General features: G+C 35.9%; 3 protein-coding genes across 7 annotated transcripts; all 3 read right to left on the bottom strand.

Moving 5' to 3' along the window:
• Positions 1 to 631: 631 nt before the first annotated feature.
• LOC114744188 (endoglucanase 24-like) lies at positions 632 to 26,958 on the bottom strand. Its single transcript, XM_028932377.1, has 5 exons — positions 26,517 to 26,958; positions 25,224 to 25,523; positions 24,933 to 25,094; positions 23,628 to 24,478; positions 632 to 657 (listed from the first exon to the last, which is right to left on the bottom strand). The coding sequence occupies exons 1-4, from the start codon at positions 26,928 to 26,930 to the stop codon at positions 23,870 to 23,872; spliced, it is 1,485 nt and encodes a 494-aa protein (XP_028788210.1). The 5' UTR covers positions 26,931 to 26,958; the 3' UTR covers positions 632 to 657; positions 23,628 to 23,869.
• Positions 5,997 to 9,666, bottom strand: LOC114744189 (NADH dehydrogenase [ubiquinone] 1 beta subcomplex subunit 9-like). 2 transcript variants are annotated; one of them, XM_028932378.1, is made up of 6 exons: positions 9,469 to 9,665; positions 9,334 to 9,375; positions 8,801 to 8,882; positions 7,196 to 7,251; positions 6,498 to 6,568; positions 5,997 to 6,180 (listed from the first exon to the last, which is right to left on the bottom strand). In XM_028932378.1, exons 1-5 carry the CDS (start codon positions 9,598 to 9,600, stop codon positions 6,527 to 6,529), a joined length of 354 nt encoding a protein of 117 aa, XP_028788211.1. In that variant the 5' UTR covers positions 9,601 to 9,665; the 3' UTR covers positions 5,997 to 6,180; positions 6,498 to 6,526. The 2 variants fall into 2 exon arrangements, with proteins under 2 accessions (XP_028788211.1, XP_028788212.1); XM_028932379.1 differs by lacking the exon at positions 5,997 to 6,180 and having other exon boundaries at positions 9,469 to 9,666.
• On the bottom strand, positions 10,418 to 17,975 carry LOC114744185 (kinesin-like protein KIN-7E). 4 transcript variants are annotated; one of them, XM_028932373.1, is made up of 15 exons: positions 17,802 to 17,975; positions 16,230 to 16,514; positions 15,625 to 15,714; positions 15,413 to 15,513; positions 15,203 to 15,316; positions 15,037 to 15,118; positions 14,897 to 14,964; positions 14,746 to 14,811; positions 14,533 to 14,657; positions 13,792 to 14,128; positions 13,269 to 13,370; positions 12,968 to 13,184; positions 12,203 to 12,861; positions 11,248 to 11,561; positions 10,418 to 11,067 (listed from the first exon to the last, which is right to left on the bottom strand). In XM_028932373.1, the coding sequence occupies exons 2-15, from the start codon at positions 16,447 to 16,449 to the stop codon at positions 10,749 to 10,751; spliced, it is 2,814 nt and encodes a 937-aa protein (XP_028788206.1). In that variant the 5' UTR covers positions 16,450 to 16,514; positions 17,802 to 17,975; the 3' UTR covers positions 10,418 to 10,748. The 4 variants fall into 4 exon arrangements, with proteins under 4 accessions (XP_028788206.1, XP_028788207.1, XP_028788208.1 ...); XM_028932374.1 differs by having other exon boundaries at positions 16,230 to 16,471; XM_028932375.1 differs by having other exon boundaries at positions 16,230 to 16,463.
• Positions 26,959 to 27,789: the final 831 nt, after the last annotated feature.

Below are 27,789 nucleotides of genomic sequence, written 5' to 3'. Positions count from 1 at the left end.
TTAGTTAATGGGTCTTATATTACTACTTCAATTTTTTTGTTTGACCTTATTCTAGATGTTCTCTAACTAAGCTTATTCAACGAGGAATCTTTAAGCGAATGCTTTTCCTTGATGATATTGTTCTTCCGTTTGGAAATGTATAAATAAGGCTTTTGAAGGCACCAATAAGAATAGTAGATAAGAAAATACAGAGTCCTCTAAAAAAGAATAGGAAAAGATTGAAAATAACACTCAATAAAATCATTGAACGATACTTTTTAGCTGTCAACCCATCTAAAGATTTAGTTAATAATAAAGCACAATATCATTTTGCAAACATGCAACTAATCTCATATAATAGAATAAGGTTTGTTGTTGTTGTTGTAGCTTATAGATAAAATAGGAGATATGCAGATACCTTGCAGTTATAAAATGACACATTTTCGCATTTTTATGGTTTTTTAAAATAATTTTAAGATTGTACCATAACTACTTTTATCATGAGATGAGCGTTTGGGCGCCTTACCCATGTTGAAAAATGGGTAGGGGATCTAATTCTGTAAAAAGCTATCGGCCGGCTAAAATTGCATCTAAACTTGATATGGTTTATCTTGTTTTTATGGCATATCCATAGCCTTTGGTTGAGAGAGAGAGAGAGAGAGAGAGAGAGAGAGAGAACTTCAATTTGAATACTTAGCACTTGCAAAAATGACCGTGCAATGAGAGAGGAAAAATACTTAAAGAACATTGATCTTTTAAAGTTGCATTTTCGTGGTTGTTATAGTCTGTTTAGACCCTAGATATGTGATTGGGCTTTAAAAAGACCAATTCAAAGAGGCAAGACAGTCCTTAATGGAATTATTGCTAGCGTTGAATAAAGTGAGCAATGTACCAATTATAAAGCAAGCCTTTATTCAAATAGGTCTCACCCCTATCGCATAAAGGAAGATAGTGCATCTATGCTAGCACTCTGCCTTCATGTAATAACTTTAACTGTGGTTCAACCTTTGAATTTTTTAAGATAATATTTTATAAGGAAGCTCTTCCTAAGGGTAAAAACATGAAGACACACTTTCCTGGTATGAAATCATCAATTGTTTATCTTGATTAATTACCCTTATAAATATTAGCCTGAGTTCCCACTTTTTCCTTTTCCTTTCTGCTAGTGAAGATGGTGGTTAGGGAAAATGGGAGTGGCTTCTCTGCACTACGTGGTCCGCTGCTTGAAGTGACGCCGTTTTGTAGCTGATTTTCTTCTTTTCTTCCTCACATTTCCATAGGTGAGGTTGCGCCAAGAGAGAGAATGGGAGAGGAGAATATTCTAATTTTTGGAAAGTCGGTCGTGGTTGGGGTCCACCCAAAAGGAATAAAAAAAATGTTTACTAAATACTCCTCAATAAAAGTAAATAGAAATGATTTTGAAGAGAAAATAAAATTAAATGAAAGAAAAATTAAAATAAATAAAATGATTTTGTAGATACAAAATATTTCTGTATTTCTAAATAAAAATTAGTAAAAGACAAAGAGTTAAGTTCTATCTAACACCTTATAGTATTTTTTTTAATAGCATTCAGTGTTTTATAATATTTTTATGCATTTAACATACTAAAGTATTTTTTCAGAAGAACTTAGTATTCTAAATTTAGGGTGCTCATTGCTACTTAGAAAATATTTCAATGGCAAAATTACCACCAAAAATTACTTTAGATACTGATAATTACTAAAAAAAATTTTAAGAATTTTAGATGCACAAAAATTACTTTGAAATATTAAATGTTATTAAAAAATACTTTAAAGTGCACGATGAAAGTTAACTCTTTACTCTTTTGATTTTATTTATAAGGCAAAAAGAGATGATTTTTCCTATTCTTATTTATAGGTCGCTTTATTAAATTTTTAGTATGAATATATTATTTTATCCTTCATTTATTATAATATAGATATATTTTTAAATATATATCAAATAGGTATAAAGTTAAAGAGTTAGTGTATTTTAATAGATAATTAATACAATTTAAGGTTTTTCTTAACTTGAAGTGCCTTATAATAAATAGGGCTAGAGAGGAGTATTCTTTTACTAATTTTTATTTTAAAAATATAAAAATACTTTGTATCTATAAAATCATTTTATTTATTTTAATTTTTCTTTCATTTAATTTTATTTTCTCTTCAAAATCATTTCTATTAATTTTTATTTAGTAGTATTTTATAAATATTTTTTATTCCTATTGAGTGGATCCCAACTACAACTAACTTCCTAAAAAGGAGAATAGCCCCCTCTCCCATTCTCTTTCTTAGCGCAACCTCACCTAATTGTAATGTAAGGAAGAAAAAAAGGAAACAGCTACAAAACGGCGTCACTTCAAGCAGTGGGCAGTCAAAGAACCAAACAAGTAGCAGAGGGAAGCCACTCTTGGGGAAAATCCTCCCAAGATCGCGAGGTATAGCATTAGGGGTTTGAATTCGCCGTAGTTTCTTTTTTTTTCCATGTTGCTAAAAATCATCCAATTTAAAATATATACTTCTTTTGATCTCAAATCTAAAAACTAATTAGGATGTTTACTTTGATCATAAATAAAAGATATCAATTTATTTTTCTTTTTAAATTTATAAATTTTTCAAACCATTCATATTATTTGAAATCCCAAATTATGAACGGAATATCCATTATTATATAAATACTATAAAAGTGTTACTTTTACAAAAGTAACATACAATATCGGCCACTGCAATAGATCCATATCTAGAGCTTTTATTAGTGCCTTGGATCCGGAATCTGCCAAAAGGCACAAGACGCCGTTCAAAGATGTGGGCCCCCGTGTCATTAATTATTTTAAACAATCTTTTTTTTTTTTTGAGCAAATAATTATTTTAAACAATCAGATGGCGGCTTCAAATATCAAACTGGACCGTGGCCTCACTAGCCAATGTTAAGACAGCGACTATTGGGCCTGTATAGCTGATAGGCCCAGTTTGAAAGCAAAGCCCAGACCAAAGGACCAATCATGGCCCGTATAGCCCATAGGCCCAGTTTCAAAGCAAAGCCCAGCCCATGTTACCCATCAGCGATTCCCGTTTCCCCTTCCCTCCTGTTCTGCTCTCGGGGTTTAGCCACTGGAGCGCGAGTCAGCTAGAACCATGGCAACAGGTGCGATGCAGAGATCCGGCGGAGTATTGTGGCGGGTTATGATGACACCGCGGCCGACCTCGACGGCGACTTCTCCTGCGGCGCCGTCCTGTGGAGGAGCTATTCCGTTGCCGGTGTTGTGCGGGCGCGGGGACAAAAAGACGAAGCGAGGGAAGAGATTCAAGGGATCATATGGCAACGCTAGGCCTAAGAGGGAGAAGATGATCGAGCGCATTAAAGACAAGGTCGAGGTTCCCAGGTCTACTCCTTGGCCTCTTCCATTCAAGCTTATCTGATTTTGAATTCTAAGAGTTTTCTAGCTCATAATTTTGGGCCTTTGGTGCTAGGGATTAGACTTCATAAATCTCTGATTCATGCTCCCTTTACCATTTATTACTGAATACTGGTTTCTGTTTGAATTCACCCAACTACTGTTACATGTGCTTCGACTTTCATAGTGGATGTTATGGCTCTTCCTTCACTGGCCTTTATAAATGGACATTCACCCTTAATTTATACTATACGGAATACTGATAGCAGTTTCGTGATGCTCTGTTTGATTGTGAACTTAATTATCATCACGATTCAGTTTTTTTTTTCCTGTCCTTTGTAACTTAGGATTGATACGTTTTCTCCTCTCTTTTTCTGGTTTTAGTGGAGTAAGAAGTATACACATGAGATTACATAATCTTTAAGGCTGCACATAAACATGTGAAGTTAAATGAGATTAATAAGTAAAGAACATCTGGCTTCGTATCCGCATTTTCCTTCACCAAATACTGCCAAGAATGCGTCAAGAAACTGGGTTCCTGAATGGTTTTATGTAATGGGGATATCATAGGTGGCATTCCTTCGTTAGCAGCAACTTGAGTTGAGACACTCATTGACTTTAATTTGTAGCTGTAGTTAGTACTTAGCACCAAAATAATGTGAAGGAATCCTATCTTTAAATCTTACACCGTTAGAAATCATTGAATTTGAGGCTGAGTGGTCAAAATCTGGAGTTTCTGTGTTAGATGAGAGAGTAATTTGAGTTGCCAGGTTGGGACTTCTACAGAAATTTATATCGTACATAGAGTCAATATTTACTCTCGACGTTGCAGTTTAGACTTGGAATGTAATAGTTTGATGCATCTAGCCATGGAGGGACCCCCCCCTCTCCCCTTTTTGTTTTTGGGCCCCCGGGGTGGATGGTGTGTTTTGTATGCGAAGTTTAATCCAAGTAAGATATCTGTACAAATGCTAGGCACTTAATTTGGTTTTTCCTTTTCCCTTTAAAAAAGGTATCACAGTGCTTTCTATTTTTCATTCTATAAAAATTATTGATTACTCCTTCGGTTTTTAATATAGGACCTAATTGTTGAGTTGGTTTTGGTCCTAAATATAAGATTCATTTCTTATATTTATCAATTTTATCTAAGTTACTCATATGGATACTCCCTCAACCATAATCAAGTATAAGAGGAAGAGGAGTATTAAGAAAGATGATTATGGTATTTTAGGAAAAACGTGTCATATTTCTTATGATTAACTAACTTACCTAACTTCCTTAATCTAATCAAATTAGTTAAATAGGTCTTATATTAAGGACCAAATGGGTGTTATTTATGGAAAATCCATTTTAACTGGGTTTAGAATCTGGCATGTGTTACCGCTTATTAATGAAGATTCGTCAGATGTATGGTGTGGATCAAGTCTAGCAATTTCACGAAGCTCTTGTTTGTTGCCAAGATATTGCTTCAAGCACAAGGAAAAATATCGTCATTCATATGCAATTGGCATCCCCCTTTAGCCTGGTTTGAAATAAAGAGCGCGGACTTGAAACCACGACCAAGAGTGATAAGTTGTTTGCCGACACATTTTGCGAAGCTTCTAGTTTCAAGGTTACTGAGTTTTAATCAAATTTATATTTCCCTTGTTGCTTTAGAAATCCATCTGGAAGAGTTACAATTAAACTGAAAATAGGTAAAAATATCTATATCTTTTTAAATTTTAGGTTGCTTATATGCATGTATGAAATTTTTGTAATCATCATCTTGCTAATAAATTTTCAAACTTCTAATTTTGTATAAACAGTTCTTGACCTTGTTAGTAATTCTATTCGTGGAAGAAGCATGATACATCTGGTAATTTTTTGAATGTAAATAATCTCTTGAATCCCAAGTTTCTTTGCAAATAATTGTTTGAACCTTTAATCACGCATAAACTTGAGAGGATTTATTAAGTATCCTCTTTCATTACGACCTTAATTGAAGAAGATCTGTTTCTATAGGCTCCGTGTCCTTGTATGTACTAATTTCCTCCAAGTCCTATGACATGTTTATATCCTATATTGGTTTCATTGTCTATAAACAAGTAACGCGATTTCTTATAAATGGCAAGTAATGCATCAATTTTGCTTTCTCCATTTTCCTTTTATCTTTTCAAGGCATTCTATGAGCTAAACATTTCAAATGCCCCCAAAATAATATTCTAATGAGTTGACATTTAAAATTAACACAATAGCATCAATTATTGCTAGATGTTATTACTTAATTATTACAAGATACGTGGCTAATCCTATATTATAACCTGTAGGAATACATGTTAACATGATCTGTCAATCACCTCGGACATCAAAATTTCATGAGCTGCATCCGTATATTAACATCTTTGAAGCTCCAAGAGGCCGAGCAGAGTAGCAGCAAAAACTAGTTGCTACTGGTTAACATTGCTAGAAATTCAGAATAAGACAAACGGAAACGCGTATGAGGATCTCATTTCAGATATCGGAAGCCTTGATTATCAGGGATTGGGAGATCAGAACTTGTTAGACCCGCATGGGACGTAACATATAATTTGCCATAGACCGGCTCCCTTTTGATAAAATAAAAGTGGGAAAAAAGAATAATAAGATGAAAAAGAAAATTGTATGCACATAACTTGCCGTCAAATTCAGGGATTAATCCAAATCCAGCAACATAACAAGCCATTGTAACAATGATGAAATGACAACGACATAGCAATTATGCTCCAAGTAACAAACAAAGCCTGCCATGGCGTTCTCCCTTCTCGCAAGTCTGGATAATTTTTATCTGCATAATTAATTAAAATTACACTTTTAAAAATATGAAGTAAAATGGGTCGTTTCTCCCAATGTGAATGGCGGGGAGAAGGGAAAGCTATGCACCGAATATACCGTCCACCTGACAAAATAGTTTATACATAAAACTTTAAAAAGCCATGAGCAGGAGACATGATTGAAAATGCCACAAAGGATAAGACTCAGTGCTCATACACCATATGTCCATGCTTTTCATCCAAGCAGGGGGGAACTAATACATGCTTCATGAATAATTGTGTAGTCAGGGCACGGGAATTAGTTTAGTAAAAGAACAATTTGGCTGCTGACCTTTATTCATTGCACAGAAAATGACAGTTTCAGTTATTGTCTTCACGACCATAATCATATATTATCTCAATCTGCATCAACAACAGATTATCAAATTCAGCCACAAATAAGCTCAAACCGAAGCTGTATAAGTGCAAATTTAAAGGAACTCATCAGCAACAAACAGAACGAATAACTAACTCACTCTAGAGCGAAGAATGTTTTGTTTTTCCACATTCCTTACAATATTTTAATTATTTTGTCTCCTATAAATGCTGAATTGTTGACAGGCAATTTGTTCAATACAGAAAAGAGGAATTTAAAGAATGATACGTTCACTGAATTTGCAATCTTTACCATAAAGGCAAATGAATTTATTGATTAGTGCATCCACGATGTTCTATTCTGTATCTGTACGCATGGGCAATAACATATTGAAGGATTTAAAGGTAAATGGAGATAATTGCTCCAACAGCAATTATAAAAGTGGAGCGTAGGGGATGGTAAGATCCACACTAAATCTACGCCAAAATAGATCACTTGACCTTCTCTGTTTTATTGTGTTTTAATATTTAATCATTCTTGTGCCATCCACCAAATGCATTTAGTTGTCAACTTCGATGAGTTATCCATGTGTGTGTTCTAATCATCACATCAAGCATAAGTCATGAAAAACAATACACAGAAAAACTTATTAGTACATAACCATAATGACTTACCCCTTCAGGTGGAGTTGGGTTACGAGTAAACTTTGAACCGCCAGGAGCCCAAGGAACTATCATTAGTATAAATCAGAAAATATGAGAAAAGGGGGTTAGTGATTGATTGCAACAAATAACAAGAAATGCAATGCCGTTGGCTTGGTTTTGTCTCAGTTGAGAGCAATATATCCGACTATACTTACTAGTTAATATTCAATGGATTAATAATATTAAGGGTTAATAGCTTTATTCAGTAATTACTCTATTCATCCTTACATTTTTGTCCCTGGGGATGACAAAGTGCAAGTAGAACAGAAATTTAGGCTGCATTCATACACAAGAATAAAGGCACACCAAGAAAATAACTATCTCTTAACTTTTTCTTTCTTTTCTTTTTAATTTGCAGACATCCGATACATGGGTACATGAGTACATATAATTCTTTAATTTTCTATGTTATGTGAAGCTTGTTATTCTTAGCAAACAGCACATTGAATTCATCATACCAAATCATTCATTCGAAGTTCTTTTTAAAACCTATCAAATCCAAATGCAGGCATAGTTATTCGTTGCACACCAGAGTTTGTGCTAAAGCTGGTAGCTCAATGCGCCAGCTCTTGGCACTATGCCATCGCACTTCACATGTAGCTCCACTATAAGGGTGACACAAAAACTACTTTAGTCTAGGTGTAACTGATGCTGCATATAAATAAAGGAACCACAATCCTAATTCAAGTGATTCTGCAAATGCTACAACTGGATATTTACTTGACAGACTCTTGGGCAATCTATATCAAATGATTTAATATTCATTAACAATATCAAAAGCAAGAGAGAGGGAGACGTCATCTTTTTCTTGTGCTCTTGGTAAGATGAAAACAAAACTGAGCAATGCTTATATAATGATGTTGCATTTGTTGAAGAAGAAAAAGGAGTGAAGACATCTCAATATAAATCTTAGACTCCAAATCTTAAAAATTGACGTATTTGAGGATTTAAGCACATCATTATGCCTGCAGGTACCGTTTACAATGCAGAACTCAGTAAGTAGACTAGCCCTAATTTCAGATCCTACCACCTGAAAACTGGTCATCTCTTTACATTTCCACAATCCACAAATTTATCCTAGAAAGCCTAATTCATAATGATCATTTCAGTATACAAATCCTCAGTTCCTTAGTCATCATTCAGTGAGAAGGACCACCCACATACTTCACATTCTCAAGCAAAGGCACACATAAAATAACCTCAGCCCAGAACGACAAAAGAAGAGCAAAAAACTAGCTTTTGTGTCAATGCTTTCCGCAGGCAGGGCACCTTTGGCATATGGCATTTATCAAGTAATGTGGCCTATTTTTACGTAATTGGTGGTTGTGTTTTAGTGACATAATGATAATGAAAAAAATATTATCATGGCAGTCCACTCAACTCTTTGAAGCGCCTTTTAAGGTTCCTCATTCCCTAATAATCCTCCAAACAAGAGTAGGGATGCTTATGATTATGCTTGAAGGAGGTATCAACTAGAATTAAAGAAAATCATGGCAACATATTGTCCTAAAACAAGCACTATCACAACCACCCGTTATAGCTCAGAAAGTAATGCAAGTTTGATGACATGTTTACCAATATAAGGGTCAGGGTGCCGCCACTTATTGTAGGTTGCCTCAGCATCTTCTATCAGTCTATCGATAGTATCAAGGTCTTCCTACAAGTATCCAACCGAAACAAAATGCAGCCAAAATCAGAGGATGGAGAAATGAGTGAATACAATTGAGTACGGAAAGAATACAACAACAGAAGAACCTCTCTTTGACCAAAAAGAGTATGGGTGACAAAATGCATGCTTCCTTTCTTTTCCTAATGGCTAGACAGTCCTCTTAATATCAGAGCCAATCATTCTTCTGTCGCATTACCCACTTTCACATCATAACATATGTAAATCATACCAAAGGAAACACATTCCCTCTTCCGCACCATCTTACCCTCGTCAAGCGAAAATTTTGTAGCCAATAATCAAAAAGATAATTCTTCCGATAGCTAATCGAAACAAAATTTCATAGCTTATTTGCACTATGTTCCCGAACAAATCTAGGAAATATATTCCACCACGACCAAAATTTTACAGAAAGTGAAAAGGGGGAATCAAGGAAACGAACCACATGTTTATTTGCTTCGAACCTTTCTCGGAGGTTATTAGCCTGGAATAGATAAATAGAATAGAATGAGAACATTGAAAGATTGAGCTGGAAATTGGAATTTAAAATGAGAGAGATCGGTAAAAAGGACAGTACGTCGTCGTAAAAGAGGTGGCGATGGACAGCCCAGGTGAGGGTGTCTTTAAGGGCGCGGCGGTAGAGGATCCGAACCCTCTCCTTCTGCGCAGCTCGCCGAGCAAGGTACGCTGCCGTCGATGTGATGCTCATTTCCCCCTCTCGCTTCCACTGATCGGCTTTTCCACACTCAGGTGAGGAAGGAGAACCAGGAACCTCGCCAGTGCATTTCTAGTGCCGCGGCAGGGCCATCAAACGACGCCGTATCTCATCGGGACTGTTCTAATGAACCCTTATTTTGGGTTTAGGTATAGAGGCCCAATAGCTTAAGTCTCCTACGCAGTCCACTCATTGAAGGATATCATTCATCATTTACAAAAAAAAGAAAGAAGAAGAAAGAAACCGGGGCAAAAGGATGATGCCATTCATCTTTTGATCAAATAATAGACTTCATTTGTTGACTCACTATCCAGTTGGTTTAGTGTGCGACACTGTATTCCTCAAATAAAAAGTGAAAGACCTTATAGATTAAGGCTCAGAAGATTTAAATTTTGTCATTAATAGGAAAAATAATATCACTTCAATTTCCTCTCCAAAGGTCATCACTTGAATTTTTTGAAGTGAAAAAAAAAAGATTTTGAAAATTGTTACTGCTTATTTTTGAGTGTTTCGTAATTATGATAAAATTCATACATCCCAAGATGCCATTATAGATTTATAAAGGTATTACCTATGCTTTTGTGAAGTTAAAACGAATTTCTAGAATTATTGTATTATAATATAAAAAATTCTGCTTTTTCCAGAAATTTAAACTATCATGTATTAGTGTCTTGGAATATTCATTGTGAACATATTTTTATAAACTCACAAAAAAAAAATCTCTTCAGACCTCTCAAAATTTGCACTTTCGAATTCTAGACCGTAAATTTTATATATGAAATTCAAGGCCTCCTCTATAGGAGACTTCTGGTTTCTGGCTAGAGATTATGATTATCATTTATAATAATGATTCTGTACCCATAGAAGTGGGGAAAACATAACAATGATTCACTATCCCAATCGGTACAGCACTTAATGGAGGGAAAAAAAAACCACTCAAAAAGCTCCTGTATTGAATGAATCCCTTCGCAATTGATCTTTTAAGGACTTACAGAAGTCCGGTTTAGTAATTTTTTGTGTGTAATTAGGTAGAAACTCAGACAAATCCATGTCCAATGGGCACTCTGATAGAAAGTGCTGTCAGACTGTACATAAAACATGAGGACTATCCCCCAAATTTATAAGAGTTAAAAAAAAAAGGCCTATAAAAGTGGTGGTTTGCTAGTAATCCAGGAAAAAGACCTCCTTTTAGAGTAACGGGGTGTGAAGCTGAGGCCAAACATCTCCTTCAGTGCCTTACCCTTCTCTGAGAACTTCAACAACTTGGCAATTAAATTTGCACTCTCTTTAGCGAGAGTAATGTTAGTGTTGCTCCACAAAAGGTTTACTAGCTGCACTCTCCTGCGTTTTGATTCCAGTGCAATGCCCCACTTCTCGTATAGGTCTTCCCTTTCTTCCTCAGTAAGCCTTTTCTGCATCAGCTTCACCAGTGCTTCCCTCTCACGCCGAAGAGTCTTCATGCTGCGTCCCAAGATAAAACTACTTTAATTCAGCATCATAAGATTTGCCATTACGTGGAAAAGAAGTATAACTCGGTCAGATCGAAAATTTTCAACTAGACATGTCCTTGTGTGTAATTAAACCAAATGTAGGAGATTCTCAAGTAAATGTGCACGTGAAAAAGAGAAATTAAGACAGCACCTTGAAGCTAATGTGTCTTTCTGACTATCCTTCTCAGACCCCTTTGAAAATGTTTCTTTCAGGAAGGCTAGTCTTCGAAGCTCTACCTCCATGTAAATGGAGTCTGAGGGATCACCGCTGAACAGAAGAAAGAAGTAGGTTCTGTGGATCAATGATACGTGGCAAGTGTGCCAAAGTTCTACTATCTCCTTTTGCTGCCTCTCGAATTGCAGGGTCCAATTCAACGGAGTTCCAGGTGCCTCAAGCATTGAATCTATACCTACCTCTTTCACGTTCTTCTCTAATGTAGAAGCACCCCTCTCTGTTTCCTTGCCCTACAATTCAGAAAGTAGAATTTAGGGATAGCAGAAGGGTCTGAACAGACAAACGAGTGCTTTAAGCAGCAAACGCAACATTAAGTGTAGCAGCTAAAACAAGCTACCAGATAAAAATATAATTGTGAGGACTATATTCCATGTCTGCCGCAACTATCGATCAATGTGCATGTCTAAGTAAAGTAGAAGTTAAAAACTCTCCCACTATTTGCTGCAAAATCTCCTTGTCTGATTTAAATAATTTATGCACAAGAATAATTAATGGTGAATCTAAAATAAAATCTTGTTGTCTGACCCTTAAAATAATCATCAAATTAAAGAGTACAGGAATTAACAATTTGAAGGACAAACTTTTACACTCCTCGTGCATATATATGCACGGGCCACCGAGTACTGACTAGTTACAGAAGAAAACATAACAAATTGCAGTTTTTAAAGCTCATAAAGCTATAAATAACATATCTTCATTGCATAAATATTCCTCCCACCCCCCCCCCCAAAAAAAAAAGGGGAATTAAAAGAAAAGGGATAAGAGAAGAAGAATAAATAGACCAGTTTTTCTTTTCATCAAATTTAATAATAAAGATTGCGATTGAATTGTCACCCCAAGAAAATGCGATTGAAAATTGATTTTGTCGCACCTGACCATCAACAAGTTGCTTCTCATACTCAAGCTTCACCATTTCCTTCATCCCAGCAACAAAAGTTCGTATGCTAGTAATACCCTCATTGCCAGGTGTTCTCATGCTGTCTAGGCAAGGACTTCCAACAGTAGACAGAGAACCATCCCTGGACAACCTTGTGACGGGATCAAGCCTTAAATGAAGAAGGTTTCTCCGAAATCTTTCGGGTCTTCCTGGAAATCCTTTCTCAATCCCATTGGCAGGAGTGCTTTCTAACTCTCCTGCACTCTCTAGAGAACCAGTCATGAAATATTCCCTACAACTCCAGCTCCTGGATAAGTTTAAGTTCCTTAAATTTGACATATTTGGCAAAGTGGCCCGTGGAGATTGACTATCAGGTTGTGGGCATACAGGAGAATCAACGGTCATTTGTACATCACGGAGTCTCTGCTCTGCAGCACCATTTGCAGGCGCAGGACTATCATGGACCTGATTGGCTTCCCTATCTTTATTCACAGAGGTTGACTCTTTCTGGCCCGGTGCAATTACTTCTTCAGACATTGGTAATTCTAAACCCCCATTTTCACTTCTTGATGGATTAAGATATTCTGAGTTCTGTCTATTTGAATCTTCCTTCTCGACACATTGAACTTCTTTGCAGAACTGATCGGGAAACTCTGAAGGAAAAACAACAAATATATAATGATTTGATACTGTTAAGCTCTGAGAATACCATACTTTTTTTCCCCGGTTGATTACTAAAAGCAGAGAAGAAAAAGTTACCATCAGAGCGTGAATGATGTTCAGTCCCTTCAGAGTGGTGATAGGGCTGCTCGGGATTACTTCCACAGTCTCCGTTGTTATGGTGAGGATTGCTGAGCTCTCTAATGCGGCCATCTGGATGAGCAGGAGTGGAAATGCCTAATGACTCTCGCACTGAATAGTCATCTTCCCACTCATCCTCCCCTCCCAGCATATGTTGAGGACTATCAATGCCAGCCTGAATGGAAATAAAATAAGATTCCACATTTAAAGCAAGACCTTTCACGCATTATAAACATTTCAGAAATCAGGAAATGATTACTTTTCCGGATTTCTGATCATTATCAATCATGCCAAGCAAATCCTCAATCCTTGATTGTGCAAGCTCAAGCTGCTGAGTTAGCTCCCTGATCTTCTTCTCCATCTGAAATTTAAAAGCCATATCATCAGCATTCAAAGGAAATTATATCATGGATGTGCCTAAAAAATGTATCTCTAATCATAAATATTACTAAGAACCTAGCTGTTTTGGACTTGTAAAGTAGCGTTACATATTTCACCGTAACAATTACAACTATCAGGTACTGGACATGTAAAATATTACTGAGAATGTGCTCATATTTTGTTTTAGCTCCAATGAGATTGTGGAATCTTGGATTCATTATGACGTATACTCACGTTTATTTCTTCGTCTAAGCTTATCAGTATTAACTAGTCTCAATTAGGATTCACTATCCAAAATGTTGTGATTAGCTTTTCAAAAGCTGTCCTTATTTGTTATGGCCAGATATCATCAAGCAATCTTGAGTCCTCTTCTATTTAGATTTCAAATAGAAAATAATGACCTTCTCTATTTGGAGATCTTTCTTTCTCAGCAATGCCGCATGATCACAGCTGGCAGTAGGAGGAGCTGGTGCTCTCAACTCGCTCTCCAATCTGGCCACCTCTTTTTGCAATTGCTTGACCAAGGCCTTATCAGACATCACTACATTAACCTGCGCTTTGGTGGTCACTTCTTTAGCACAACAGGCAAAAAGAAGTGTGTTTCTAGTCTGCTCAACGTGGCTCCTCGCGGGGCTCAAAGTGCAAATGACGGCTGTTCTAGCATTGCCACCTAAGCAAGGCTGCAGTAGGCGCGTTAACTTGGAATCTCGGTAATTGATGTGTCCATGTCTACCCTTACTGCGTTCAATCACGTTAGGTCAACAAAAACATATGAATAGTTTTCTGAAAAAGGAAAATAGTGTCTCTATCAATTATGTTTTCTAATGGAAACACATTTAATTCGTCAGAGTATAAAGAATAATCTCTCTCTTTTTTCGGTAAACAAAGAATAATCTCTCTTTGCTTCTGTCACGTTTTTTACCCAAGAGTGAAATTGACATTACATAAATTAGTTACCCCCCTCCCAGAAAGAAATTCAATCGCCAATAGCATATAAGAAAAAGGCTATCCTGTTGTCATGATATTGTCAGTAAATTTCACGCAAGCAGAGCAGAACACTCGAGACAACTTAATCACCAGAGTTTCACCGACAGCAGACAGTGAAATTAAAGCAGATACAAATTAAGGAAGAGGTAGACAACCTAAGCTTACGAATGACAGTTCCAAGAGTAAGTAAACTCCGATTTATGTGACAACCTTCTTTCAATCTTGTGCCAGCTGATAACGCCTGAGATGCACGCTCACTCCCTGCCAAATCAACAAAATTCTGCACAGAAACAAAACAAATTTAATATATCTAAAATCTACAAGAACCATTTCTTGAACAAGCATGGATAAAGAGAATGTGGGCATACCACAGAAGCTGATAGGGTGGCACAGTTGCCTTTACCCAAGAATTCTCGAGCAGAACTTTCAATTGTCTGCAAGTTTGCAAATGTATTATTAAGATACGAGTAAGAAAAATCTAAAGCATAGTTTTGAGCCATAAACGACAAGGGCACAAACCAGTCTGATGATTTGGTGAGATCTAGAACTCTTTTCGTTCAGGTAAGTCTCTCCCACCTGTCTTTGAGCTGCAATAATATAGTAATCAATGCAATTGTACGATTCACCCTAGAACAAAAAGTTTAGCCATATTCCCTTACCTTCACAAAAGGATAGGAGCTCTTTCAAATGTCCCCAGTCCCGTAGAGTCTCCTCAGTAAGTTTCTCTACAATGGTTCCTTTCTGATAAGAAGTAGAGACCATGAGAACCTTCATATGTGCACATTGATCAATTACGTTCCAATAAAACAAATAAAAAATATTCACCTCAGGGTCATCACGCAGTCTAAGTGTGCTGTTGTCCGCGCTTAGGAGGTCTCTAACAATTTCATTGTAAATTTCAATTGCTGAGAACTTCACCACAAATGCTCTTTCTTCGTGCTATAAAAGAAAGATCAACCCGTGTTGACATGACTTCGATGAATAACTATATTGAAGAACCAAACAGGCAGGTCAATTGATTAGTAGTCTCATTACCTTACTTATGTAGTTAAATATATCTGCTACAGCATACTCAGTTATTCCAACCATGGTGTATGTCTTCCCGCTACTCGTTTGTCCATACGCAAATATAGTTGCTAAAGAAATATACAGACTCATGCATTAGTTAAAAGCGTTAAGATGGTCCCCTTGAAAGTGGGTCATAACTCATAAGAAAGAAACCAGCCGATAAAACAATTTATACTTACAGTTAATTCCATTAACAACTGAAAGAGCAATTTCTTTGGCTCCTTCCTCGTATACCTGCTTTGTGGGGCAGTCACCGCGAAATACTCTGTCTACCGCCAGACATAGACCAATTATTCAGAAACATTCTGTCTATGATAAATGGACCATCGGTACAAGTGCATTCTAAAATTAGAAATGCTTCTAAACATTATCCTTTAACAAAACAACCCAATATGCTTTTCAAGTTATCTCAGATTAAAATTCAAAGTCAATGTGGTAATAGAAGGAATTGACGCTTTGGTAATTGACGTGGCTTGAATCTAAAACAAAATTAGAAAGAATCACCACATGGTTTGAAGCCTTTCGGAAGTTGGCCCCGGGAAGCTAAGCGGAAGAGCTCATTTCCGAAAACAAAAAGGTTTTCCAAAGCTACGGAATATTGAACTGCTCAAGATCTTGTTCTCCATATAAGAGAAAGTAATCTTTTAGAAAAATAAAACATGTTTGATAAACCAGACCCACATTGTGAGATCCCAATTCTTGTGGGTAAATATGATACTATATAATTCAGATTTAGTGGCAACACAAACTTGCCAATGAGAAGTCATTAGAGACATTGGCTTACCAAAGGTGTGGGCACTTGGAAAAGTGGAGCCCTCCCGCAGGGTGTTCCGGTACAAGATGGTGGTATCATTGATGCATTCCCAGTCTGCTACTTCGTTAGCGGTGGTTTCCTTCTCACTCAAAGGCCGCAACCTCACTAACACGAGAATCTTCTCTTCACGACCAGTCGGTCCTTGCATCTTCTCCCATTTGACCAGCTCCTCCCCGCCAATAGACCCCATTGCTCACTTTTTACCTATTGTTCTTCAGAATTCGGTTCACAAGGTTATCCGAACATGCCCGTGACCTCAAAATCCAAAAGTTAGTTGCTTTCCTAAAATGCAAGACATTAAGAGAGAAAAAGAGTCCCTGACAGTTCACGTAAATACTTAGCAGTTCATTTGAAAGTCATGAACAGTATTCTTTTCTTTTCTTTTTTCCGCTTCTTTTTGGGTTGAAATTATGAACAAGATTCTAATAATGGATCCACACACACACACACACACAAAAGCGAGGCAACAACGGGGACGACAAGCTAACCTTGCTTTGCATCCAACAACCAGAAGGAAAAAGAAAGGTGAAACAGAATGCCAACCAATTACGTTTCTGTCAATAACAAATTATCTGTCGCCGGCATAATGTCACGATCCAAAACCTCTTTTTCAAAAATTAAGAAGAAAAAAAAGAACCAATCATGGTTCCGTTGTGATTATAGCATACGCTGGTCTCTTTTGCTTGTAAAAAGAGGGAAGAATGAAGAAAGAAAGATGAGATGAGCCCCGGATGAAAAGGGATAGAAAGCAATGGCAGGTCACAAAAATGTAAAAAGTATGGTCTCCAATTAATATCCTTCCTTCAACCAACTGAAATGAAAGGGAAAAAAATGTCCATGATGGCGGCCCACAATGCTTGAGAACGAAGTAAATCCAATTTAACGTATATCTGCACGCTGGTGACTAAAAAACAGGACGATCCTTTTCACCGTAGCTCTCTTTGTCTCTCTCACAATCATAGACATTTCAGAAGCGTGATGTTAGACGCAGAAATTACAGGAATTTACCTTCCCAGTTTCCACGACACATTCGGCGGAAATCACTGGAACAAAATTCACAGAGCACTTGCTTCAGGAATCTGAATCCTCTGCGACGCACGTTTCGCTTCTCAAACAGCGTTCATCGTGATCTCTCGACCAAAATCAGATACAAATATTTTTTTTTTTCCTCATAGAAAACTACACAATTGAATACTGGACCACAATGGCTATGATCAATCGATTCGAAAATGAGTAATTACGCCGGTACAAGGACCAGAAAGTTAGATTCCACGCATTAATCCCGCTAGTTTTCTTCAACATTCATTATCACGCCCCCTAATATTTAGCAGTCCAGGAGGGAAAAACATGAGTCGCACATGACCAAAAGACCGTCAGAACTCTGAACTTTCTCTATAAGCTTAATCCACTCTTCACACAAACCATTCTAACGACGGGTAATAATCTGCGAGACGTAGCTTCAAAGGAAAGACGGAAATGCAGAAGGCTTCTGTAAATGGGAATAAAGTGACAACAGGAAAAAGGGGAAAGAAAAATCAGTACCTGAAGAAAACTTCACCATTCACGATCTGAAGAGAAAACGAAAACTACAAAAATCGACAATAAGATCATGTGTGAGAGAGAGAGTCGTCGATTGCACTCTCTCTCTCGCAGTGTGAAAATGGACCAACACCAAACAGGTCCGTGTAAATCTGAAGCCAGCGAGGAGTGTCAATGACAAATGACAACGTCGTTGAAGTTTCTATTTTCTGTATATTTATTTCGTTTTCCCCTCGCAGTGGTGGGAGAAGCGAAGATCCAAATCCAACAGCCATTTCCATTTTCTTTTGTGGCCAAAAATATGTTCTTTGTTTTATCGGCACAGAAAAAACAAATAAAAAATTTATTTTCCACGTCGGAGGGTTGGCGGTTGATCATGAACACCGTTAGTAAACGGTCACACGAGGATGTTAGCGAAGATAAATGCGCTGCAGGATTTTACGTTCTGGCTTCTAACGGTCATTTGATCTCAGTTCACGACGACGACGGAACAGTCATTTGAAGTAAACCTAAAATAGGGAAATAACAAAAAGGGAATGATAAATATTTATTTAATTGTTGAAATTTATTGAATGCTTTAAAATCTTTAAAATGTAAAGATTATCCCTTGTTAATTGTTATCTAACTCAAGCAGTTGAATGAATGAGAATTGAAGTACATGATCATAACTGCAAATATATCACTTTATATTTTATATATTTCTTTTTGTTTTTATTATGCATGACGTACGGCCCCTACACCATAATTTATTAGCTCGAAATGCATGGCAAATTTTTAAAGTTAAATAATTACTTCCTAAATTTAGATTGTGTTAACAATAAATTATTTAATATTTAAGAAAAAAAAGTAAAACATTCAAATAACCATTAAGCAAGATTCATACGTCAATCTATATATATGTGCGTGTGTGTATGTGTTTGTGTGTGTGTGTGTGTGTGGTTATTTGAAATGGCGGTAAGATTTTTTAGAAATAACTTTTTTACGTAATTCACAGTATATGATATAAAAATTTTGTTTCAACTTACACAATATATTTATAATGTTTGAAATAAGCTCATATATAAATGTGAGACTATAATGAAGGGAGTACCAAATTATTTAGATGGTGGTAACTTTTGCAAACAATCCATAAAAAAATGAGACCTGGATTATATTATAATATCCATAAAATCAAAGTATTTTGCTGACATAAATTAGTATAAAACGCACATTAGGCTCGGGAAAACATGTTTCTGATATGTAATAAATTAAACAAGCTCGTCCGGTCAAAAAAAAAAAATTAAACAAGCTCGTTAATTATTTATCCTCGATGCACATAAGGTGGTTTAATGCTTGATTACGAAACAAATCTGAAGAGTCGCAGGAAAATTATAATATACTACTATGTCCCTAATTATAAGAACCTTTTGGCCTAATTGTGTTTTTTAAGAAAACAGTTAAAATTAGTTAAAAGTAATTACTCTATACCCCTAATTATAATATACTACTCTGTCCCTAATTATAGTAGTAATATGTAACAAATGACACATTTTTCCTAAAATACCATAATCATCTTTTTTAATACCCTCTCTCTCTCTTCTACTTGATTATAGTTGAGGGAGTATCCATAGAGGTAATTTAGAGAAAAATGATAAATATGAGAAATGGGTCTTATATTTAGAACCAAAACCAACTCAAAAATTGGGTCCTATATTAAGGACCGGAGGAGTAATATGTAACAAATGTATTTTTTTTTCAAATATACCCCTAATAAATGTAAGAGAGTAATAATAAAATAAATAGAGAGAAAATATAATATACGAAATTTATTAAGGGTCAAATAGGTAACAATACATTAAATGTTCAGACAAACTCTAAGAGGATCTTATAAAAAAAAAAATCCATTCAAAAAAAGATCTTATTATTAGAGACGGAAGGAGTAATAATACTACTATACAATGGTTGACAAGAACCCTTGAACTATTTGGTTGAAATTAATACATATTAACACTGGCACATTACAGCAGTTTCAACTTTATAAAATATTATTTACATGTGTGTGTGTATTAAGTCAAGATTCCATCATGTGATTGGGAGACCATTACCATCATTTGAAGGGAAAAAGTGGTCACGAAGGATTTTAATTAGTCGTTACCCATACCCAATTAAATCATTTAAGCACTGCGATTATATTATATTATATGGTATCTACAAAAGTCAAACCAATGGCAATCAAATTCTCTCTCTCTAAATATATATACTCCTCCGGTATTTAATATAGAAGCTAATTGTTAAGTTAATTTTAGTCATAAATATAAGATTTATCTCTTATATTTATCAGTTTTTTTTTAAATTACCCTTATGGATACTTACTCAACCATAACCAAGTAAAAGAGAGAGGGAGGATATTAAAAAAGATGATTATGGTATTTTAGGAAAAACATAACATATTTTCTATAATTAACTAACTCACTTAAGTATTTTAATCTAATCAAATTAGTTAAATAAGTTTTGTATTAAAGACTGAAGAAGTATTTAATTTGTCGGTTTCAATCTTTATAGATCCATTTCCTCGTAGGAAGAATTATAAAATAAAATAAACATCTCATCGTAGAATCCCTGTTGCTGCTAACCTTGTAGGAGTCATATTTTTAGCGTTACTTTTATTTACATTTGATTTTAAATTATAAATTGTGCTTTATGTATGGTGAAATTTCGGCCTTTTGACCCATATTCTATGCACAGTAAAAATAATTACTGAAATGCTGCATTGTTAAAAATATTTATTAGGATGCTGCACCCAAACTCATTCATACTCAGAAGGAGTTGAATTTTACACCGAAATCGTTCACGGCAAAAACAACTTTCATGTTGTGACAGATCTAAAGGGAAATCGTTTTTTTTTGCTAAACGATTTTAATTCTGCCTTCTCCCAACTAATCTGACAATGGAACTTATGTGCGTTCGGAATCATGAGTTGAGCACTTATTAGCTACTCAAGAAGGCTTTATATTTTGAAAGCGTCAAATTTGGCATTAAAAATGATATATTTTTATATTGAAAACAATATATTTTATTATCAAGTCCAACTGATCATTTCTGTGTGTGTGATTTAATTAGAGAGATCTATCAGACCAATCCTTTTCATAATACACCCATTCTGACAAGCTGAATCGTTTTATTTGGAGCACCAGCAAATCTATCTATTAACATGACGAAATTAGCAACCCCAAGCAGGTCTATTTTAAATGCTTGAAGTAAATTAAATGAGAACTGATAATTAAACTTGGCATTTAATAATCTCAGCAAAGTTATATATAAAAGGACTTGTTTTGGTTTTTGGTTTAGTGATGAGAGTGTTGTGAGTAAGTGGAAGAACTAGTTGGGTTTAGGTGGTTTAAGATCTCAATCAAATCGGTTTATGAATTGGCTGTGTTGGGAAATTTTTAATTCTTGAGGGCTAATAGTCTCGCTAGGGCGGCCAACCAAGCAATCTTATATTCTTGTTCTTTTGCCGACAAATTTATATTCTGATTTTTTAAAATGGATAAACGATATTATGATAAGATCGGCCCACAATCAACCACAGTCCACAGCATTAATGAGAAGACTAATTTGGATTGAGAAGGTACAAGTACAACAACTCATCATGGACGGGGAAAAAAAAAAAACTCCTCAACACAGGACTAGGAGCATAACAGGTTGAATGAAACAACATGTGTAGTAACATGATTTTGTTTTTGTAATTAATAAAATAGACTTGTTTTTCGGCCAAAAAAAAAACATTGGGCAGTTTTAATTGATGAATTTATGAGGGAAAAAGCAAATATTATGCTACCTCCTATCCTTAATACATTTTTTTGATAAAAACCTCCTATCCTTAATACATTAAGAGTAAGTTGGAGATTTAATTTGGTTCTAAATATAAAATATCAATTTCCAATATTTATCTATTTCATCTTTAAGTAATTCATATAATGATTGCATATGTTAAGAAGCTTTCATCAATATTAGTTCCAATGTGCAAAATTCATAAAGACATGTTAGGAAAAACAAATAACTAATTTAATTAATTTTTTTAAAATTTACAAATTAGTTATCTAGTTCTTCTATAGACCAAAAGTAGTACAGAATAACAAAAATTACCCCGGCATTTCAAAGAATTGATGAAGTTATGGCATCATATAATTTCAGATTTGAAAGTATATATGCATAATATGCATAGTACATAAAACAACGTAGTGTTGTAAATGGCTGCACGGGCATTTTACTGTTTGTGAATTTGTGTAATTTCATTTCGTTGCTTTATGTGGGCTTTTTTCCTTTTCCTTTTTTTTGCCGCCTCTGGTTACAATGGAATCGTTTTCATGCGTGGGCTCTTATTAAGATCAGCCTAGACTAGAAGGTAAGATTAGGATAGGACCTCCCTTTTTTGTTTTTCAAGAGCCCACCATCAATGGACCCAAAAAAGCCCACTTACGGCTCCCACAACAAAACTAAAGCCCAGTACTGCAACGGGGGCATTATGTTACCTTTGCATTCTCTCAATTCTCAGCTAATTTGTTCAGATCAACGAGGGTTAGGTCTAGCAGAAAGGGCTAGTCTCCCACAATCTGATAAATCAAGGTTTGAATCCCCGCTAGGAGAGGTGTCCATATTTAGTGTCTGACAATGCCTTGAATAGGATTACCTCCAATAGTATAATACCTATGCTTTAGGGAAAAAAAAAACTAATTTGTTCGGGAATCCAAGGTTCAATCTATATGTCCATATGTAATAAAAAGGTACTGTGCTTATTTAAAAAAAAAAAAAACATTGTTCAAGAAGCCACATCCGACTGCCCAAAAATTAAAACAAAGCTCATTTATGATGACCTTACGCGAGGATCTTAGTTATTAGCGAGTCATTTTATAAGCAGTTGTTATAGGACATGCTTTAACCATAAGAAAATCTTCAAAACCCAACTGCATTCAATCTTCATTCTACCAAATAAAAAAGTGGATCAAAATATGTGCATGATTACTTAATATTAAGGTATGTCATGATCCTGTTAAGCTCTCGAGACCTAACTGATCTAAATTTTCTTTTTATCAACAAAAAAAAATGAGAGATTTTTCTAGTAGCCAGTGCTGAAATTCAATCTGCAGCTATAGTTGGTGATTGCTCATTTGGTGGTCCAATACGTTATTTGGTTTGGGCAATTCATGGCGTTCGTGCTCGCTGTTCAGCTTTCCCGTACGTTACATACGATTGATGACTTTCTGTTTTCTGCGTCACATTCTTTCACTACTCAAACATAATATTCGAAAATGATATTTGTTTGATAAATGAAAGGTTAAATTCTTGCAGTTGGTGTCGTGTTAGTTTTAATAACAATAAATTAATGTTATATATTAAGAGTAATCAATCAATGAATAAGGTAATTGATGGAGAGGTGTTATGATGAGATATATAAAATATGAAGTTAGTTGCCACCGACAATTAATTAAATATATCAGTTTTAAAAGAAAGGGAGGGGAGGCAATATCATCACGTCCATTCATACAATGATATTTAACAAACTTGTAAAGTACACAATCTCTCAACCCCTCCCCCCCCCAAAAAAAATTTGTCAAAATCGAGAATGAGACCCTCGAACTAATTAATCTTCCATTCAACATGCATAGTGTAATTTGTAATTTAATTAAAAACCTCAAGTAGCTCTCCAAACAACCACAATGTCCTATATATAGATATATATCCAACACAAGCAAGCCTCTTCCCCCTTGCCTTTTTCTCAAGACGAGAGACCTCTTTACTGTATACAGCATCTCCTTTTATTTACAAAACCTCAAATATATATATAGAGACAAGACTTAAGAAATGTTCTTTTAAGTATTTACTCAAGTTCTTCAGTAATTTATATATATATATATATATATATGTAAAACATGTGAATAGCCGAATAGGTTTTATTCGATCAAAACACTTAATCACATGTAAAAAGCAATATCAACATCGCAGGCGCGACTTCTTGTGAAGAACCTGACAATAAATACCTAAAAATACCTGTTCTTAAGTTATGCCGTCATTGTGTCATCATGAGTAATGGATCAAGGGTCAGGATGAGCGGCAAAGTACGCTAAAACGCCGACAAAAGGAGCATTAATATATGTAGTGGGTTCAGACTTTCTGAAATTGGCTCGATCATCCTCGTACTCATCATCGTCCTCAGGCCCTCCAACGAGAGCCCCGACAAGAAGATTAGGGTTAGGGTTAGAAGAATTGTAATAGACGGAGCCTTCCTTGCATGAAATGAACTGAGGATGGTCTTTAATGGAAGGCACAGAAGAGCCACGATGGTGAATCCTTTGAGGGTAATGATCTCCATATCCGACCATGTAGGACAGTCCCATGGGGTTGTCGCCTAAGATGTAGTCAACTTGTCTCTTGGCTATACGACGAAGGGCTTGAGGAGTGATGTCGGAGAGGGTCCCACAATTTAGGGTTTGGGAGGAGCGAGAGAGATAATTGGCGTAGACAAGCTGAAGAAAAGAGAGGGAGGTGGCATGCTGTAAATTGCTGCCTCCAGGTCTGTAAATGAGACCTCCAGGAGTGTATTGGATTTGTGAGGTTGGTGATTCGGGTATCAGTGTGCACATGAAGCTCTCTGCTGACTCCCTGTAGGATTGTAGAGAGTACAAGCTTCCTTCTACCGCTTCCTGAAAATTAAACCCATGCACTTTTATTTGAATATAGATAGAATGGATGCATATCTATTCATGAAAAAATTTTAGGGTAAAAATGTACCTAAGACCCTAATCTTATTTTTCTAGAACATTCAGCATTCCAAATGTTTAGGGTATTGGATGCATTAAAAATAAAATTAAGGTAGCGGATGCATAAAAAAATAAGATCTATACCATATAAGAGATCGGATTTTAAACGTACATAGGAAATAAGATCAGGATGCTACGCCTAACCCCTGATCTTATTTTGCTAAGAACATCTAGCATCCCAAATCTTTAGAGTATTAGATACACTAAAAATAAGAGTATTGGATGTACCATATAAAAATATCGAATTCTGGATACACCTAGGAAATAAGATCATGGTGCTACGTGGTTGTTTGGTGAATAAATTAAGAATTTGAATTTGTGTATATAATAAATATACCTTGGAGACAAGAACGTTAAGGCCAGCATGCTTGTTTTCCCAGCCAAACTCATTGATGTTATCGTCAGCACCGAATGCTTTGGCATTGAACTGAACGTAGTTCAAGAAATCATCGTGCCCTGTTGCCCTCCTCAGCCATGCCGCTCCCCATAACAACTCATCCTGTATCGTCTTCATTTGTTGATTATTCACATATATATTTCCCAATCGCACGATGATAATAATCAATTTTGTTTAATAAATTATAATTATCGCAGCATCATTATTTAACTAATAGTGAAGTTAATTTACCTGATGGCCTCCAAAGTTGCAGTAATAAGGGCAAGCACCGTCCCTGACGTGATCATTGTCCGTGTAAGCACCTCTGTAGTTATCAGCGTACTGAAAGGCCTTGATCGCATTTCTTAGCAGTGTCTCGGAATATCCGGGGTCCGACGACCGGAACGCCATGGATGAAGCGGCCAGTGCCGCCGCTGTTTCGCCGGCGATGTCAGAAGCTGGATTTGGCGCGTCAATGGCGTAAACCGTCCTGTCTGTGTCCATGTCCTCTGGCCTCTCCCAACAGTTGTGGTCTGAGCTTGGATCCCCCACCTTCAAATTTCATTGCGTTCATATAACACAGGTCAATAATCCATCAATTATATCAATCAATTTATTAATAATAATTAAAGCCTTGTTAATAACTGGGTTAGTGAGGGAGTATAGTACACGATCATCGTCAGCGCGTAGGTGAAGCATCTTGTTCCGAAAGAAGAATCTTAACTTACAATCCTTAGATTACTTGCTAGCCTAGATTCTGATTCTTCGCCCCTCATCTCATATATTCCTTTTTATGTGAGTAATTTTTAACTTTAGAACATACAGATGAGATAATAAAAATTATTTTCAGTTAATGATTAAAAAATAAATAGAAAAATTAAGAACAAAACAGTTATATGCATTCATACACATAAATTTGATCAATATTTTGAGTCATCCAATGATAATTAAAATTGAAAAAAAAAAAAGAGCAAACGTTGACGGAAAAGAAAGTGGTCCAATCATCTGTGCACGAGAAAATGTGAAAAATAACATTATTGGATAGAAGAATATCAGATCATAATATATATATAATTAATAAAAAAATAATCAATAAAAACTTAAATGTCAAGTGAAGAGGTATATATACAAGTAGTTTTGATTAGTAGTATATAAAGAAAATGAATGGAATGACGTGGAGACGAAAGGGTCGAGATCGAAGAAAAAGGTGAGGACTAATGTGACCACGTACCTTTGCCCAAAAAAAAAAAGAGTGTGACCACGTAACTACATTCCCGCTGCCCATTCACGCACTAATAGAGCACACAACACAAGATCATGCCTGCCCTTTCAATTCTCCAAACTAACCTCACCTACCTTCTCAATCTGTTTTCAACCTCAACCACACGACTGTCTAGGATCGATGCATGAAATTATTATCCAAATTTTATATTTCTATATCTTAAATGATTAATAATGTAATGGTGGATTGCTATAAAACAATTTTGATTCGCAAAAACAGTAAGAAAATCTACGTGAAAATGATTCATTTGCAATTGTAGTTACCTGAACAAAAATTCGATCGGGCTGAGACACAGTCTTGAGCAGATAATCGGTACCCCAGCGAATAGCAACGAGGCAATTCCGAAGCTCCTCAGGAGGCATCTCATCTCTGAATTCGACGACGCTCCAGGCCAACATTGTGGCGGTGAATGCCATCGGGAATCCAAACTTCACGTTGTCGCCGGCGTCGTAGTAGCCGCCGGTGAGGTCTGTGTTGTAAGTCCACCCGTCGCTCAGCCCTGAATGGTCTCTCCATCTCATTCTCTGGTCAACCGGCAGATACCCTGATCGCTGGCCCTCGAAGAACAAGATTGCCTTCGACAATGCATCTCTATAATCATGGGCGATTCCAGTATCCGGCAACCCAGCGAGGAAGACTATGAACAGAGCGAGGTAAGAGAATCTGAGGAGCTTCATTGTTGAGTGAGCACAATGTGTTTGATGAAACGCTCTGTGTTGAAACTGAAATGAAAGTGCGATTCATTTATAGTAGCAGTGAGTCTCACGGGTTTGAGACTTGAAAGCCAAGCTAGAGAGAGTGAGAGACTTTGAAATCTTTAGAAAATTAGTCGTATCTTTTTTTTTTTTATATAAAACACTTAATATTACTTTAAATGTTGAAATAGATACTCATTATTTTTAACTCTCTCTTAAATAGTAGTAATATATTTTTGTGATAACTGAAATATGAAAGCGCCGACAGTAAAATGGGAAGTGGGAGTGAGGTCACATGCAAGCACAAGGCAAAAAGGACACGAAGTGTGAGAGTGCACAATGCTTGAGCTTGAGGGAAAGGTGATGGAGGCTTTATTTGTGGGGCCAATTCCAATCCTTTTTTTTTTTTTAAATATTATTAGCATTAATTTTTACCTTTTGTGCTTAAATAATATATAATAATATTATTATTGTAATTGCTAATTAATCTGAATTTGTTAAGTTATTACGCTACTATAATCCATACGCGCAGGTTTTGCTTTGTTTATTTTATTCGCAGCATATTATGACTGTTCCTATTTGACGCTCATAAAAATACTTCTCCAATCCTAAATATAAGACTTGTTTTGTAGTATAAAATTATACTACAAAACGAGTTTTATATTTAGAACCGGAAAGAGTGTCATTTTTGTTTTGTTTAGGCCATCAGGGTAAAATTGTTGTGTTTTTTCTGTGTCGTTGCTATTTCTAGTCTTCATTCTTTATTTTACCTTTCAAAAAAGACTAACGAGTTTTAAAGCAAAAACGTAACAAATTGCTATTCGTTTTAAGACTGAGGATC

The sequence above is a fragment of the Neltuma alba genome, unplaced genomic scaffold (assembly GCF_004799145.2).
Source record: "Neltuma alba isolate B1F8T4 unplaced genomic scaffold, ASM479914v2 tig00004281_pilon, whole genome shotgun sequence".
In the NCBI taxonomy this organism is placed as follows: Eukaryota; Viridiplantae; Streptophyta; class Magnoliopsida; order Fabales; family Fabaceae; genus Neltuma; species Neltuma alba.
The sequence above is the reverse complement of the archived record's forward strand: the minus strand, read 5'-3'. Positions and strand labels throughout refer to the sequence as shown.